Here is a 14,277-nt window from a genome sequence, read left to right as displayed (position 1 = left end):
ATCTCTCTAGAAATCAGATACAGAAGTTTGGATAGAAACAGCACTGATCAAATGTGCTTCTCTAAGGCTACGTTTACATTAGACCGTATCTGTCTCGTTTTCTTCGCGGATGCACTGTCCGTTTACATTAAACCGCCTGGAAACGCCAGGAAACGGGAATCCGCTAGCGTCCACGTATTCAATCCAGATCGTGTCAGCTCCGGTGCTGTGTAAACATTCAGAATACGCGGATACGCTGTGCTGAGCTCTAGCTGGCGTCTCATTGGACAACGTCACTGTGACATCCACCTTCCTGATTCGCTGGCGTTGGTCATGTGACGCGACTGCTGAAAAACGGCGCGGACTTCCGCCTTGTATCACCTTTCATTAAAGAGTATAAAAGTATGAAAATACTGCAAATACTGATGCAAATACTGCCCATTGTGTAGTTATGATTGTCTTTAGGCTTGCCATCCTTCCACTTGCAAGTGGTAAGTGATGTGCGCTGGGATCACACACACAGCGGCTCAGTCCCGAATCACAGCTTGTTCACTTCACTCGTGTGCTCTGTGAGCTGCGCAAGGCCGGAGTGCGCACCCTCCAGAGGGCACTCGCTGTTCAGGGCGGAGTGATTTGGAGCGCAGGATGCCTGCGGAGCCGAGTGTATCCGTGTATTGGTGTTGCTGTGTGCACGCAAATCGTGTATTGGTGTTGCTGTGTGCACACTAATCGTTTTAAAAACGTTAATCTGATGATCCGCTGATACGGTCTAATGTAAACATGGGCTAAGAGGATGATTGATTGGGATAATCTCTGTTGGCCAATGATGGTTGACGTTTGATTAAATGATCTGTCCTTTGTTTACTAATGAGCTAATTGACACGCCCCCCCCCCCCCCATCAAATTTTTTTTTTTTTTTGCTTTTACTGTGTTTACTTGAGTTGACCTTGAGCTGCCCCCTGCTGTGTCTGGCCTACTCTGCAGTTAATTAGTTTGTTCCGCCTTGCCTCCAACTCTGACATCACATAGTCTTCTTTCAGAAAAAAGTGTGTGTGTGTGTGTGTGTGTGAGAGAGAGAGAGAGAGAGAGAGAGAGTCACACGTCCACTTTTTGTTGTATCTGCACAGTAATTGTAATTCTATGTGTGTGTGTGTACGCACGCGTGTGTGTGTTTTCCACAGTACTCCCAAATGAGGGATGAGGTGTTTAAATCTAATCTGGTATGTGCCTTCATTGTGCTCCTCTTCATCACAGCAATCCAGAGCCTGCTGCCATCTGCAAGGTAAAACACAAACACATGAATACTGACTTCCGGGGGGGTTACACTTCAGTACTGCTGAAATAGTAGTTATAAGTCATCTTGTATTTCATTATATGTTTTACAACCCTGATTCCAGAAATAGTTGTGACATTGTGTAAAACATAAATAAAAACAGAATGCAATGATTTGCAAATCCTTTTCTATCTATATTCTATTGAATACATTAGAATAAAGACAATTTTATTATTTTGGAAAATATACACTCACTCCAAATTCGATGCTGTTGTGAAGGAAGAAAGCAGTCACCCCACCCAGCCTTAAACCCAGGTCTACAGGATGCTAAACCTGCACCCTGACCACAATGCCAAAGAGCCTCACTCTTTGGCATGGCAGTCAGAGCACATACTCAACAGTAGTGACAGGCACTCCGTCACACTGCCCTCCCCTTTGGGAGGCACACCTGTGCACTTCACGCCCACAGGCGTCCCTCACGCATCCCTCAGCCGTACTTCTCCCATCTCTGGAGTCCCTCGCACAGGGGTCACCTATCCTAGGGGTCCCTTGTATGGCTAACACACAGGACACACCTCCAATGGCCTCATGGCAAGCCATCTCACTTCTGACACCAACTGTAGCGAAGGGAGAGAGCAGTCACCCCACCCAGCCTTGAACCCAGGTCTACAGGGTGCCAAACCTGCACCCTGACCGCAGTTCCAAAGAGCCAGGCTCTTTGGCATGGTAATCAGAGTGCACACTCAACCATAGTGATGGGCATGCCGTCACAGATGCCTGCAACACATTCAAGAAAGTTGGGGACAGGGGTAGCAAAAAAACGGGAAAGTTGCAGAACGCTCAAAAAACACTTGTGTGGAACTTTCCACAGGTGAACAGGTTAATTGGGAATTGGAAATTCTCCATCATTTACAAGCAAGGATGGGGCGAGGTTCACCACTTTGTGACAAACTGCATGGGCAAATAGTCAAACAGTTTCAGAACAATGTTTCTCTACAGGCAATTGCAAGGATTTAAGGATTTCACAACTGATGATCTACAATTCCATTATGTAAATCCATCCATAAATCCAGATGGAATAAATGGACAGATTTTGATGAAATTTTGAGGAAAGGTGAGCCAAGGGCCAAGGAACAATTGATTAGATTTTGAGGCAGATCCAAATATGTATGCGGATCCAGGATTTAATTTTTTTGTCTGTTCCCAATGTAACTCAAAAAGTATTGAATGGATTTTGATGAAATTTGGTGTACAACCTTAGTTATATCCAAGGTTCAAGTGATTTGATTTTGATGTTGCTAATCTGTGACCTGGGTGGCACAGTGGTGTAGTGGTTAGCACTGTCCCCTTACAGCAAGAAGGTTCTGGGTTTGAGCCCAGTGGCTTTGTGGATTTTGCATGTTCTCCCTGTGTGGGTTTCCTCCAGGTGCTCCGGTTTCCCCACAGTCCAAAGACATGCAGTTAGGTTAATTATAATAGGGATAGGGATTTAATAGGGATAGATTAGGGATAAAATTAGCTCATGTTTTAAGTCGTTCAAATTCTGTAAAGCTGCTTTGCGACAATGTTTATTGTTAAAAGCGCTGTACAAATAAACTTGATTTGATTTGATTAATTGGTGGCTCTAAATTGACTGTAGGTGTGAGTGTGAATGGTTGTTTGTCTCTATGTGTCAGCCCTGTGATGATCTGGCAACTTGTCCAGGTTGTACCCCGCCTCTCGCCCATAGTCAGCTGGTATAGGCTCCAGCTCGCCTGCGACCCTGCACAGGATAAGCGGTTATAGATAATGAATGGATGAATAATCTGTGACCTGGCAGAGGTATGTGCTCTACCAAGTGCCCTTCTAGTCATTTATGTTTTAAACAGCATCTCAACTTTTTAGGGATCAGGGTTTATATATATATATATATATATATATATATATATATACACACAGTGGTGGTTGAAAGTTTGTGAACCCTTTAGAATTTTCTATATTTCTGCATAAATATGACCTCAAACATCATCAGATTTTCACACAAGTCCTAAAAGTAGATAAAGAGAACCCAGTTAAACAAATGAGACAAAAAAGATTATACTTGGTCTTTTGTTTATTGAGGAAAATGATCCAATATTACATATCTGTGAGTGGCAAAAGTATGTGAACCTCTAGGATTAGCAGTTAATTTGAAGGTGAAATTAGAGTTAGGTGTTTTCAATCAATGGGATGACAATCAAGTGTGAGTGGGCACCCTGTTTTATTTAAAGAACAGGGATCTATCAAAGTCTGATCTTCACAACACATGTTTGTGGAAGTGTATCATGGCACGAACAAAGGAGATTTCTGAGGACCTCAGAAAAAGCGTTGTTGATGCTCATCAGGCTGGAAAAGGTTACAATACCATCTCTAAAGAGTTTGGACTTCACTAATCCACAGTCAGACAGATTGTGTACAAATGGAGGAAATTCAAGACCATTGTTACCCTCCCCAGGAGTGGTCGACCAACAAAGATCACTCCAAGAGCAAGGCGTCTAATAGTCACCGAGGTCACAAAGGACCCCAGGGTAACTTCTAAGCAACTGAAGGCCTCTCTCACATTGGCTAATGTTCATGTTAATGAGTCCACCATCAGGAGAACACTGAACAACAATGGTGTGCATGGCAAGGTTGCAAGGAGAAAGCCACTGCTCTCCAAAACGAACATTGCTGCTCATCTGCAGTTTGCTAAAGATCACATGGACAAGCCAGAAGACTATTAGAAAAATATTTTGTGGACGGATGAGACCAAAATAGAACTTTTTGGTTTAAATGAGAAGTGTTATGTTTGGAGAAAGGAAAACACTGCATTCTAGCATAAGAACCTTATCCCATCTGTGAAACATAGTGGTGGTACTGTAGTATCACGGTTTGAACTTGTTTTGCTGCATCTGGGCCAGGACAGCTTGCCATCATTGATGGAACAATGAATTCTGAATTATACCAGTGAATTCTAAAGGAAAATGTCAGGACATCTGTCCATGAACTGAATCTCAAAAGAAGGTGGATCATGCAGAAAGACAACGACCCTAAGCACACAGGTAGTTCTACCAAAGAATGGTTAAAGAAGAATAAAATTAATGTTTTGGAATGGCCAAGTCAAAGTCCTGACCTTAATCCAATCAAAATGTTGTGGAAGGACCTGAAGCGAGCAGTTCATGTGAGGAAACCCACCAACATCCTAGAGTTGAAGCTGTTCTGTACAGAGGAATGGGCTAAAATTCCTCCAAGCCGGTGTGCAGGACTGATCAACAGTTACCGGAAACGTTTAGTTGCAGTTATTGCTGCACAAGGGGGTCACACCAGATACTGAAAGCAAAGGTTCACATACTTTTGCCACTCACAGATATGCAATATTGGATCATTTTCTTCAATAAATAAATGACCGAGTATCATGTTTTTTGTCTCATTTGTTTAACTGGGTTCTCTTTATCTACTTTTAGGACTTGTGTGAAAATCTGATTATTTTTTAGGTCACATTTATGCAGAAATATAGAAAATTTTAAAGGGTTCACAAACTTTCAAGCACTACTGTGTATTTTTATATATATCTTTTTTAAAAGTCCAATACACCTTCAGTGTTTTACTCATTTTAAAAGAAAAAGAAAGAATAAAAGGGTCACTTTTCTATATTTGAGCACTTTATTCACTCACCAGCCACTTTAACTGGAAAACCTGCACCTTCATGCAATTATCAAATCAGCCAATCACATGGCTGTCACAAAGTTCGCTGACTGGATAGTTGTGGGAATGGGTAAGGGTCACAGGTTTCCAACCCTGGTCCAGGAGACCCCCAGTCCTGCTCTCACTGTTCTAATACACCCTTAAACACTGATATGTGCAGGGCAGGGGTACTCGAGGAGCAGGGGTTTATATTAAAGGATAGACTGTATTACAAATAAAATACAAACACACCTTACGTTGGTTTTTTATTTATTATTTTATTTTACTGTACTTTAAAAATGCATCACTACTCCAAATTATATGTTTAGAATTGTATTAATTGTATGGACTATGAACTGTTCTTGGGATACTGATGCTTACATATGGGATTATAATAATCAAATTGTAAAAGCAACATCAAATTAACACAAACAATTGTGGTATTCTTTTTTTTTTTCTCAATTTTTGAAGTTTTTAAGTTTAATTGTAGCCAATATTGGACTTCAAGTCCAGGGTGTAGACATAAGCCTTAACATCACATTCATCTTTATTAATGTCTTGCTATTAATACTGCTAATATCAGTGAATACTGTTAATATTGATCGTAAGATCTCCAACATATTTTGAAAGCATAATTTGTTAAAGCTTTGCTTCAACACAAAATATACTGTATACAGTACCAGTCACACTGCAAAAAAAATGATAGCAAGTGAAAATATCTTGAAAATAGTTGAAACGATCTAGCATTTCCTATTAGAAGAATACAAGACACCAATTCTGAGATTATTAAATTTAGTTCTAGATTGCAACCAACTTATTCTAAGATGTCTTATCAAGTAAATATATCTGTCCATGCAGCAAGATAATTTCACTAGTATTCAGTAATTTTCTCCTCAAATTCAGTTTTCAATTTTTTGCAGTGCAAAAGTTTGGACACACTTTCAAATTCAATGGTTTTACTTTATTCTTATTAATTAAAAGTTACTTCATCGTTTCTCCTTTCCTTAGTTGAGCGGTTCTTGACATAATATGGATTACTACAGTTGTGGAATTGGGCTATTTACTGTATTTTTATTATTTACTATTTGATCTCAAACACATTAAGAAGGCAAGAAATTGCACTAATTAACTTTTGACGAGGCACACCTGTTAATTGAAAAGCATTCCAGGTGGCTACCTCATGAAGCTGGTTAAGATAATGCCACCACTAGTGTGCAAAGTGTCATCAAGGTAAGCGCTGGCTACTTTGAAGAATCTAAAATATGAAACGTTTCATTTTTTACACATTTTTGTTTAAAACATAATTCTATATATGTTCCATATGTTATTTCATAGTTTTGATGTCTACAGTATTGTTCTGCAATGTAAACAAGAGTCATCAGGAGATGACATATCCCCCGGGCCCCATTCCAAATTTTCCTAAATTGAATTGGTTGCCATGGAAATATGGAAAAAATAAAAAATCACAGAAATCCCAAAATGTCAAAAGGCACAACTCCTCTTGTCACTGAACATAACTGTCAGGTTTCGTGAAAAAATTCAGAATAGTTTTTGAGTTAGGCTCCGGAAACTAAAATGCTTCTTTACAGATGGACGGACGGACAGAGTGATGGCTATATTCCCTGCATTATATGCCAGGGGGATAAAAATAGTCAAAATACAGAAAAACCTATGAATGAGTAGGGGTGTACAAACTTTTGACTGGTACAGTACTTTACAGAATATTTCAGCAAGGTAAAGTTTTCAACACAGAAATACATACATGCTCTGCAGACACAAAATTTTTTGAGCATTATTTTTTTTTGTAAAAATAATTCAAAGTAAAGTGTTTTCTTGAAAATAAGTCTACATTAGGGGGCAGCATGGTGGTGTAATGGTTAGCACTGTCACCTCACAGCAAGAAGGTTCTGAGTTCGAGCCCAGCAGCCGGTGAGGGCCTTTCTGTGTGGAGTTTGCATGTTCTCCCTGTGTCTGCGTGGGTTTCCTCCGGGCGCTCCAGTTTCCCCCGCAGTCTAAAGACATGCAGGTTAGGATAATTGGTGGCTCTAAATTGACCATAGGTGTGGGTGTGAATGGTTGTGTGTCTCTGGCCAAGTTTACATTAGACCGTATCTGTCTCGTTTTCTTCGCGGATGCACTGTCTGTTTACATTAAAACGCCTGGAAACGCCGGGAAACGGGAATCCGCCAGGGTCCACGTATTCAATCTAGATCGTGTCTGGTCCGGTGCTGTGTAAACATTGAGAATACGCGGATACGCTGTGCTGAGCTCTAGCTGGCGTCGTCATTGGACAACGTCACTGTGACATCCACCTTCCTGATTCGCTGGCGTTGGTCATGTGACGCGACTGCTGAAAAACGGCGCGGACTTCCGCCTTGTATCACCTTTCATTAAAGAGTATAAAAGTATGAAAATACTGCAAATACTGATGCAAATACTACCCATTGTGTACTTATGATTGTCTTTAGGCTTGCCATCCTTCCACTTGCAAGTGGTAAGTGATATGCACTGGGATCACACACACAGCGGCTGTCCCGAATCACTGCTCGTGCGCTATGCTCGCGCGCTCTGTGAGCTGCGCAAGGCCAGAGTGCGCACCCTCCAGAGGGCACTCGCTGTTCAGGGCAGAGTGATTTGGAGCGCAGGATGCCTGCGGAGCCGAGCATATCCGTGTATTGGTGTTGCTGTGTGCACGCGAATCGTGTATTGGTGTTGCTGTGTGCACGCTAATCGTTTTAAAAACATTAATCTGATGATCCGCTGATACGGTCTAATGTAAACCCCACCTCTGTCTGTCAGCCCTGCGATGACCTGGCGACTTGTCCAGGGTGTACCCCGCCTCTCACCCATAGTCAGCTGGGATAGGCTCCAGCTTGCCTGTGACCCTGTAGAAAAGGATAAGCGGCTACAGATAACGGATGGATGGAAGTCTACATTAGGTATACTTTACACGTTTTTCAAAAGCACTGTGGAGACAAAGTTTTTAACCATAACACTAGGTGTGTTGGTGATGTCTGCAGGTTGCTGACCATGGTGATCCAGTTTTCTGTACTTATATTGCTGCACTGCTGTCTGGTTGTTGTGACGACGGCAGAAGACTACAAGTGTCTGCCGTTAGTGCTGCGTAAGGCGTGCTGCTGGGTGAATGAGACATACACAGCGCGAAATGTTATCATCCTCCTCTCCATCCTTATCAACTTCCTGGCAGCCATTATCAACATTGTAAGTATAACACACACACACACACACACACACACACACACACACACACACAAATTCATTAAGACCTGCTATACATTAGACATGGAGTCTATAACAATAATAGGTTAAGGTTTGTGGTGTGCTACAGGTTTCTGCACTCTGTAGATCCATAGAATGTTCTACTTCATACACTTCGAGAATATACATTTTTATGTCATTTTTGTGATGTTCAAACTGAAACTTTTGATGCCTGCAACACATTCCAAAAAAGTTGGGACAAGGTCAAAAACCAATATTTTCTATCCCTCAGGCGGCACTGTACAGTATTAAAAACTGACATGATTGTATACAGGACATTACTACATAGGCTCAGGAACACTTCAGAAAACTGTTCTCAGTAAGCACAGTTTGTTACTGCATCTCTGGTGCAAAGCAAAAGCCATATATCAACAACATCCAGAAATGGCACCGAATTCTCTGGGCCTGAGGTCATCTGAGATGGACTGACACAAAGTAGAAGAGTGTGCTGTGGTCTGACGAGTTCACATTTCAAACTGTTTTTGGAAATCATGGATATTGTGTCCTTCAGGCTTAAGAGGAAAAGGACCATCCAGATTGTTTCCTGCACAAAGTTCAAAAGCCAGCATCTGTGATAATATGGCAGTGTATTGGTGTCCATGACATGGGTAACTTGCACATCTGTGAAGGCACCATTAATGCTGAAAGGAACATAGAGGGTTTGGGGCAACATATGCTGCCATTCAGATGACATCTTTTTCAGGGACGACCCTGCTTATTCCAGCAAGACAACGCCAAGCCACATTCTGCATGTGTTACAAAAACATTGGGGATAGATTAGGAATGTCAGTCCTGCGCGCTTTGGCACATGCACCTGAAGAACTCTCAGGCACGCTCTGGACTGCGCACGTGTCGAGTGGACTCTTGCACGCCCGACGTTAATGACGCACAACTGCTTATGATTAAGGAGCAATATGTGCACCTATATAAAGACTGTTTAGCTGCACGCTCAGTGCAAAGTATTACACTACGACAGTACGCATTACCGAGCCTTATTGCCTATATCTGATTTCCTGGTTTTCTGATTTCTGTGCTTGTTCCTTGTTCCTGTTTTCTCTCTGCCTGTGATATCCTGTTTGTGCCTCGCCCGACCTTTTACTAGTCTTCATGTTATTGAGCTTGCCTACTGATTTGGACTGTTTGCCTGTGTGTGTTTGTCACCACTGTAAATAAACATCACTTCTGCACTTACATCCGCCTCCCACTGCACCCTGACAGAATACTTCACGGAACAATGGATGTAGCGGAAGTTATCCAGTTTGCCATCCCACACATCTACCAGGTTCCCTTGTCTCAGCCCCTAGCTTTTTATTTCTGGCAGCATTTTGGAATGGACCTCCCAGCACCATACTATGGAATATATCACCCTAGGGCAGGGGTGCCCACAATATTTTGATTTGCGAGCTACTTTTAAAATGACCATGTTAATATGATCTACTCGGACTAGGTTGTTACCACTATTAGGCCTACTATGACTACTAGTACTGCTACTACTACTACTAATAATAATAATAATAATAATAATAACAATCATGACACTTGTTTTGATTTATAAACATTCATATGCAATTTGTTTAATAATATGCAAACATGCATACAAAAAGGTGACTAAAATTTACATTCAAATTATGTTAAATGCATAAGCTTTGTACTCCTAAACGTATTTTTGTTCAAATCACTGTTAACTTTTATAAACCGCAAACTACTAATAAGTAAACATGAAACAAGCCCACTGTAAAAAAAAATGGGCTATGTTTAGAAAAAAAAAGTTAAATGCATCCAGACAGGCATTGTAAACCCCAAAACATTTTTGTTCACATCAATTGACTTTTGTATAGCCTGCTAGACAGAGATTTGACATTTACAACAATTTTATATAAAAACATTTTTCCTTCTTTTATATTTTTAAAAAAATTTTTTTTAACCGTGGAACTTAGCAACAGCACAACATTAATACATAGCATACTGATGTAGGCCCTAAATCAGATCTTAATCCGATGATGATCGGCACTGGAGGGAGTCAGAGAGGGCTGCATAGTCCGGACAGTAGCTGCTGGTAGCGAGCCTCAAGCAGGCCTCGAGATGATCGTCGGACATACTGGAGCGGTATTTAGACTTAATGATCTTCATATGCGAAAAGGCCGACTCGCACAAATAAGTGGAGCCGAACAATGCGGTTAAGGAGGTGGCACATTGCCGCATGTTCGGGTACTTCGCCTCCGTGAGTAAATTCCAAAACGGCCCATGCGCCCTGGACTTCAACTCGATGTCAGACTGCAGCATCAGCATCTCGTCTTGCACGGCAGACGTGTTCAGCTGAAACAGTGCCGCAACTTTTGAGGCGAGGGAATCCACCTCAGTATCTTCCCCGAATGGGTGGCACATGAATGTAGCTAGTGGCTCAAGCAAAGCAAAGTCTTGAAATCGCTTCTCAAACTCTGACTGGAGAATTTCAATCTGCTCAGTGTAGCGCGCACTGTTAAGTTGCGCAAACGCCCTCCCTTGCATCTCCAGCTCCGAGGCGAGGTTTTGGAAGTTTCCTAAATCACGGCGCTGCATCTTTGAAACCAGCAGTTTCATTTTACTGGTTGTCATGGTAACCTAATGTAACATTTTTTTTGACACAGCGCTTGGCTGACATTTCGCTTCAGGGAAAAAGCGAATTTGTTTACATGTAAAAATGACCACGACTTTTTTTTTTTTTTTTAATTTCATAACAAATATATTAATATTTACATATCAATCATGAGATCTACCATCCCTGCCTTCGAGATCGACCGGTCGATCGCGATCGACGTAGTGAGCACCCAGGCAGGGGATTCACCCTGCAGTGTAACCTGTTCTATAAGGACCTCAAAGAACCCAAGCCACCAAAACTGATCTGGGTGAGCTTCATGCTTACTTGGATAGCTGGACGAGCTTGCCAATGGGTGGAGTACCTCATCAGAGTAGAGCACCCATGCCTGCAGAGCTCACAGACTTTCTTAGCCATGCTCTGGGTCATCTATGAACCTTTAGAAAAGGAGGACCCCCATGAAACTTTTTGGGAGGGGGCTATCACGCCTGAGGCTGATGCAGCAGCAGCAGAGGACGTCGCTGCTCCAGAGCTCCCTCCAGTGGCCAATGCAGCGGCAGTAGAGGAAGCCATTGCTCCAGAGCTCCCTCCAGTGGCCTTTGCAGCGACAGCAAAGGAGGCCGCTGCTCCAGAGCCCCTCCTAGAGGCTGTTGTTCCAGAGCCAGTCCCACAGCTGGTTCCACAGTCAGAGCCAGCACCTGAACCTGAGCTAGAACCAGAACTGGCATCTGAACCTGAACCAGCTCCTCAGCCTGCATCGAACCAGCATCTGAACCAGAGCACCAACCAGAGTCACTGCCAATGCCAGAGCCAGTGTCAGAGCCTGCACCAGTGTCTACTCCAGAATCTTTGCCAGCACCTGAGTCGGTCAGCCGCAGTACCAGAGCCAGCATCAGAACCTGCGCCAGTGTCTACTCCAGAACCAGTGCCAGAGTCAGCTCCAGTGCCAGAGCCAATGCCTGAGTTGGAGCCAGCTCCAGCATCAGAGCCAGTGCCTGCATCAGCTCCAGTGCCAATGCCAGAGTCTAAGCTAGTGCCTGAACCTGAGCTTGTTCCAGAATCTGTGCCGGAGGATGACGGAGTGACCTCTGCCTCAGCTGGCTATGAAGACGCCATCGCCATCCTGCTGCTGCCTGGCCATGAAGGCATCGTTGTCATTGTCCCACCGCTGCCTGGCCATGAAGGCGTCGTCGTCGTTCTGCCGCCACCCAGCTATGAAGACATCATTGTTCCGCTGCCACCCAGCTATGAAGATGATGTTGTTCCGCCGCCACCCAGCTATGAAGACATCATTATCCCGCCACCAGGTCCTGAGCAGGATCGACGCAATGCGCTGACAGAGCTCAAGCCCATGCCTGAGTCCAATTCAGAGTCCAAGTCAAGTCCAGAGTTCGAACTAGAGCCCAGTCCAGAGTCCAAGTCAAGTCCAGAGGTCAACCTAGAGTCAAGTCCTGAATCCAAGTCAAGTCCAGAGTCCAAGTCAAGTCTAGAGCTTGAGCATGCTTCCAGCACAAAGTCAAGTCCTGAGCTTGAGCCCTCTTACAGCCCAGAGTCCAAGTCCAGTCCAGAATCTGAACTAGAATCCAGTCCAGAGTCCAAGTCAAATCCAGAGTTCAAACTAGAGTCAAGTCCAGAGTCCAAGTCAAGTCCAGAGTCTGAGCTCACTTCCTGCCCAGAGCCCAAGTCATCTCCAGAGCTCGAGCCCAAGTCCAGTCCAGAGCTCATGTCCAGTCCAGAGCTCGAGCCCGAGTCCAGTCCAGAACTCGAGTCACTTCCAGAGTCCGAGTCCAGTCCAGAATCCGAGTCCTCTACAGATCCCGAGTCCAGCCCGGAGCCCGAGTCATCTCTAGAGCTCGAGCCTGAGTCCAGTCCAGAGCCCGAGTCTAGACTGGAGCCTGAGTCCAGTCCAGAGGCAAAGTCATCCCTAGAACTCAAGCCCACTTCCAGTCCAGACCCCAAGTCTTCTCCTGAGTACACGCCCACTTCTAGCCAAGAGTCCAAGTGTTGTCCTGAGCCAGAGCCCAAGCCCCCACCAGAGCCAAGTAAGATGGATTTTGACTCATGGAGGGAGCTCTTTGGGGGGGGGGTTCTGTCAGTCCTGCACACTTTGTTGCGTGCACCTGAAGAACTCTCAGGTATGCCCCAGGCTGCACATGCATCGAGTGGACTCTTGCACATGCACCGTTAACGACACACACCAACTTATGATCAAGGAGCAATATATGCGCCTATATAAAGACTGTTCAGATGCACACTTAGTGCAAAGTATTACACTATGACAGTACGCATTACTGAGCCTTATTGCCTGTATCTGATTTCCTGGTTTTCTGATTTCTGTGCCTGTTCCTCGTTCCTGTTTTCTCACTGCCTATGATATCCTGTTTGTGCCTTGCCTGACCTTTCGCTAGTCTTCATGTTATTCAGTTTGTCTGCTGATTTGGACTGTTTGCCTGTGTGTTTGTCACCACTGTAAATAAACATCACTTCTGCACTTACATTCGCCTCCTACCCTGACAAGGGATAAAATTAGTTCAAATTTAAAGTCTTTAAATTTCTGTAAAGCTTCTATGCGACAATGTCTATTGTTAAAAGTGCTATAAAAATAATCTTGACTTGACAAAAATGTGGCTTTGTACTCAGAGTATGGGTGCTTAATTGGCCTGCCTGTCTCCCATTGAAAATGTATGGTGGATTTTGAAGCATGCACCTGTGCCAAATTTTTGGAACACGTTGCAGGCGTCAAATTCAGAATTAATGTATATTTACAAAAATCAATAAAGTTGATCAGTTTGAACATTAAATATTTTGCCTTTGTATTGTATTCAATTGAATATAGGTCAAAAAGGATTTGCAAATTGTTGCATTCTGTTTTATATACATCATAAACAGCATCCCCACCTACAACCCCGATTCCAAGAAAGTTGGGACAAAGTACAAATTGTAAATAAAAACGGAATGCAATGATGTGGAAGTTTCAAAATTCCATATTTTATTCAGAATAGAACATAGATGACATCAAATGTTTAAACTGAGAAAATGTATCATTTAAAGAGAAAAATTAGGTGATTTTAAATTTCATGACAACAACACATCTCAAAAAAAGTTGGGACAAGGCCATGTTTACCACTGTGAGACATCCCCATTTCTCTTTACAACAGTCTATAAATGTCTGGGGACTGAGGAAACAATTTGCTCAAGTTTAGGGATAGGAATGTGTAGAAAGTTCAATGTGTGGGTGGAGCACAGAAGACAGCAGGACAGAGATCAGGATGCAAAACGGCTTTTATTGCCAAACTTTTCAGTCTAACATTTAGCCCAAACACTCAGAGACTGACTCGCGCACACGCAGACTGTAGTCTCCTCTCAATGACTCCCCTCCGCTCTCACTCTCCCTCCTTAAGTAGGGCGCGGTTTACTGGGGAGAACACACACAAAACATAGGTTAATCACACTCAGGTGTAGCGATTCTGCCACTTACCTTCCCCAACTC

General features: G+C 43.2%; 1 protein-coding gene across 1 annotated transcript in view; it reads left to right on the top strand.

The window, feature by feature from the left end:
• adcy8 (adenylate cyclase 8 (brain)) overlaps positions 1–14,277 on the top strand; it is a 138,691-nt gene that overhangs the window by 88,798 nt on the left and 35,616 nt on the right. Inside the window, exons 9-10 of the mRNA XM_060905944.1 lie at positions 1,161–1,261; positions 7,954–8,155. Of these exons, the coding sequence (XP_060761927.1) occupies positions 1,161–1,261; positions 7,954–8,155 (303 nt within the window). The remainder of the gene's footprint in view (positions 1–1,160; positions 1,262–7,953; positions 8,156–14,277) is intronic.

This window comes from Neoarius graeffei, chromosome 23 (assembly GCF_027579695.1).
Source record: "Neoarius graeffei isolate fNeoGra1 chromosome 23, fNeoGra1.pri, whole genome shotgun sequence".
Taxonomy (NCBI): domain Eukaryota; kingdom Metazoa; phylum Chordata; class Actinopteri; order Siluriformes; family Ariidae; genus Neoarius; species Neoarius graeffei.
Note: the sequence above shows the minus strand (reverse complement) of the source record. Positions and strands in the feature narration are given on the sequence as shown.